Source organism: Dipteris shenzhenensis, chromosome 8, assembly GCF_047967505.1.
Source record: "Dipteris shenzhenensis isolate YYH24624 ecotype China chromosome 8, Dip_SZ_1.0, whole genome shotgun sequence".
Classification (NCBI taxonomy): domain Eukaryota; kingdom Viridiplantae; phylum Streptophyta; class Polypodiopsida; order Gleicheniales; family Dipteridaceae; genus Dipteris; species Dipteris shenzhenensis.
The window spans coordinates 13,190,825-13,194,491 of NC_141603.1; the positions used below are offsets into that span (position 1 = coordinate 13,190,825).

Consider the following 3,667-nt stretch of genomic DNA (forward strand, 5'->3'; position numbering starts at 1 on the left):
CCATGAGGAACATATAAATTATCCTTGTGAAGTTATGATTTTTTTGAGGGGACCTCCACAATCCTCTCATTAATCTTGAATTCCACTTGGGCAATGCCTAAAGGTTGGCGATTGGGTGGGTGGAAACAAATCAAATATTTGCATGTGAGTCCTTATGGACATCTAATTTGGTCAATTTCCTCCTTGTGACGCGGTTACCTACTTGGAACAACTATGATTGAGAGCTTGCCCCTAGAAACTTTAGACGTTCCATGTACTAGGGTTTATTAATCTCTTCTCTCTTTTGTGGGGGTTTATTAATCTCTTCTCTCTTTTGTGGGGGTTTATCTTAAACAGGATTGAGCTCTCTTTGCAGAATTCATAACAGAATTGGATTGAAAGCTTTCTTCCTGTGCAAAATTATGGAGTACTTCAGCGATGATACCAAGAAGAGGAAGTTGCATGACGATGGCAACGGCTTTGCCCCCTCGCTCTCGCTCTCCCCTGATGACCTTAAGGTCCTCTTGGATCCCCTTAGCAAGGAGCAGCTTGTGAACCTCCTGGTTGATGCGTAAGTTCCTACACCCTTCCTGCGTTTTCCCTTTGCGATAATTTGGTTATACACAAGAGACGGATAACGGGCGCGATTACGATCGTCGAAATTCTGAACACCCCAGAACCCTCTGGTGTGTACTGATGTAACACATTCCAGCAGCGTCTTCACCAGTTCTAAAGACTGGAGCCAGCCTTGAAGAAGGCAGTCCCGATGAGTTTTTGTGCAGATTTTGTGTAATGTAAGCTGTCTTTTTATCTCGTCATAACAAGATGTATTCCTCCTGGAAGTCTACACGGAGGAAGCCATTGCGAAGGAAACTCTGAGAGAGCATATATATAATACCCATGTTGGGCTTTGTTTTAATCTCAAGACTATGGTGTCATAAGATATTTAGATCCTCATCAAGGGTCTTAGCAGCTGTGCTCGCCCTTCCTAGGTGTCTGGAAAGAAGAGCATTCCTGTCTTTCCAATTTTTATGTTTTACTGTATGTACGAGAGGTTGATTTCTCTCTTGAAAAGTATTCTAAGGCATGTGGAGGCATTTTAGTTGCACAATCTTTGCGGTTTTGGTTCACCAAACCTCCTGCTGTATCATGTCTGATGTAGAGTCAACCTTAGCCCTCCTGTTTTTTCCTTTCCAACCAGTTTTAAATCATTAAGATTGAGAAAGATCGACGTCACTATTTACAGGCTGATTTTCTTGACCTAACTCCCATTGGATCTGTTTTCGGTGAAGGGCAAACGTTTCCATTGGTTTGGTGTAATAATGAGCGCTTCAAATTTCTGTTTTTGACATGCTTGTTCTGGTGTTTGCTTGGGTTGAATTTGCATTAGTGAATGGATTGACTGCGTATGCTTGTTTTTGGTAATATGCAGAGGTTCTCAATACCCTGCGATTGCAGATGATATTAGGGATGTTGCAAGCAAGGATCCTGTTCATCGGAAGCTGTTTGTGCGTGGGCTGGCTTGGGAGACTTCTTCACAGGCTCTGCGTGATGTGAGTGCATGGATGGCTTGATTGCCTGTCTTTTGTCCATGTCAATACTGATGATTATGATTTGAACCTCTCCATGGTTTTTCTTTATTTTTGAACCAAAGTGCGGGAAGAGGTGACTGCTTCTTTGTACCTCGTAGTGCTACCCTCTTGTTGACATTTGGTTTGGTTAAAACCCTGCTCTTTAATCTAAAGTTTAAACCATGATAGTCCAGACTTCAGGCCCTGAGAGTGCATAATTTTTACTTGGAAAGGCCAACAACAATGTCAGACTCCAGAGGGCAAAAGCAGCAACAGAGCGTCTTCTCAGAGTGCCAAGGTTAAATTCAATGTATAGTTTTCTATCTCTGTTGCTGATCTCCCTGTCTTTTTCTTTCAGGCTTTTCAACAATATGGTGAGATTGAAGAGGGTGCAGTAATTGTTGACAAAGCTACGGGAAAGTCTCGTGGATTTGGATTTATAACTTTCAAACACATGGATTCAGCTCAAAGGGCCTTGAAAGAGCCAAGCAAGACCATAGATGTGAGTGGGTGGATTCAGGCAAATGCATATTCTCTTGCAGTGATGAAAGGTCTGGATTCTGTTTGTTAGTTGTTTGATGAACGTGCTGTTGTGTGGGATGCAGGGACGCATTACTGTGTGCAATCTGGCTGCTACCGGTACCAACAATCCTGCAGTTGCTGTCGATCAAGCTCAGAGGAAGCTTTATATTGGTGGCTTGTCTTACGACACTTCAAATGAGACATTGATCAATATTTTTTCTCAATATGGGGAGATTGAGGAAGGCTCTGTTGCCTACGACAAGACTACTACCAAGTCACGGTAAGCTGTGTAATCTTGTGCTTAGATGACAGGGTAAGCCTGGTGTCTGAGGAACTGATCCCTGTTGATTTACCAGGGGTTTTGCATTTGTGACCTTCAAAACTGTTGAAGCAGCCAGAAGGGCTATTGAGGATCCTAACAAAAACATTGAGGCAAGGCCATAATGAATCCCTCCTACCCTTCTTCCCCCCGCCCTCCCCCTGTCTTATCCTGTATTTCAATGACACTATAAGATTACATTGGGGTTTCATACTCTGCTATGCAATTGATAGTTCAGGTTGTCGACAGTTAATTCTTCTTGTCGGGACTGAAGAGCTTTGTGTTGCAGGGCCGCAATGTTATGGTCAAGCTTGCTATTGAAGGTCAGAAGGATAAAGTGCCAAGTCAAGCGTCCACTCCACAGCCAGTACAGGTTGTCCCTCAAGTGCAACATGGATACTCAGTCAACCCAAACCTGGCAAATTATCCAAGGCAGCAAGTACAAACGGCTGCTGGTCCTTCAATTGGGTTTGCTGGCTATCCTCCAAATTTGGCTGCTGCTTATACCAGCCAGCCTGCGTATACAGGATTGCCTGGTGCTCAATATGGAACTGTTGGGGCTGGGGGCCAGTATGGATCTGCCCAGTATGCTCAATATGGGGGAGGCTATGCCAATGCACAAGCAGCCCAGCCTGGTCTTCATTCAGCTGCTACTCCTGCTGGTGGTGTATTGCCTGCATATTATGGTGGGGTACCCTAAGAAATTTGGCATGTCTTCGAGTAGTTATGCTGAACAGCCTGCAGGATTGTGCTTGGGCTAAAGCCTCCAGTCTCATGCCTATATTTTCTGCTGTATCAATATGCAGGTTGACCATGTTCATAAGGAAGGCACCGATGGGATGGTAACATCATTAGTTACTCATTTTGAATCATTGCATGTGGTAGCTGCCTAACTTCTTTATCTAAATCCCACTATTTGCTCAGGGTAGCTGTATGTTTTTACTGTTTTCATCTTGTTTCTGTGATGTCCTCTTGTTTCCATTAGATTATTGGAACTGCCATGTTGTCCTGATGTAAGAGTCGTCCATGTCTTTAAGTGTTTTGTGAGTAATGGGGTACATTAACAGTTCTGTTTGTGGGGAGCGAAAGAAGACCCTGCAAGGGACTTTACTGATTGCATGAGTGTGTTGAGATTTTCCTTGTGGTGTAGCAATCACCTCTGGAGCATAATGTTTAGAATTGCACAAAATAGAATGAGTGATTGACGTTTGTCAACGTGGGATTGTACCAGGTCATCACGAGCAACACATTCTTCTATACGTTGATGACATAATAT

The 3,667-nt window shown here is 43.6% G+C and overlaps 1 protein-coding gene across 2 annotated transcripts; it reads left to right on the plus strand.

Moving 5' to 3' along the window:
- The first annotated feature begins 298 nt into the window (after window positions 1-298).
- LOC147899131 (UBP1-associated protein 2C-like) lies at window positions 299-3,331 on the plus strand. Of its 2 annotated transcripts, XM_087378695.1 has the most exons (7): window positions 299-550; window positions 1,412-1,532; window positions 1,909-2,052; window positions 2,156-2,352; window positions 2,429-2,504; window positions 2,681-3,077; window positions 3,198-3,331. In XM_087378695.1, the coding sequence occupies exons 1-7, from the start codon at window positions 402-404 to the stop codon at window positions 3,200-3,202; spliced, it is 1,089 nt and encodes a 362-aa protein (XP_087234821.1). In that variant the 5' UTR covers window positions 299-401; the 3' UTR covers window positions 3,203-3,331. The 2 variants fall into 2 exon arrangements, with proteins under 2 accessions (XP_087234821.1, XP_087234820.1); XM_087378694.1 differs by having other exon boundaries at window positions 2,681-3,331.
- Window positions 3,332-3,667: the final 336 nt, after the last annotated feature.

What these genes read in the sequence shown, in the direction of transcription:
- LOC147899131 (XM_087378694.1), top strand. Translation starts at nt 402, where the DNA reads ATGGAGTACTTCAGCGATGATACCAAGAAGAGGAAGTTGCATGACGAT. An exon ending in AGCCAAGCAAGACCATAGAT is followed by an intron (nt 2,053 to 2,155) that starts GTGAGTGGGTGG and finishes TGTGGGATGCAG; the next exon opens with GGACGCATTACTGTGTGCAA. An exon ending in AAGACTACTACCAAGTCACG is followed by an intron (nt 2,353 to 2,428) that starts GTAAGCTGTGTA and finishes TTGATTTACCAG; the next exon opens with GGGTTTTGCATTTGTGACCT.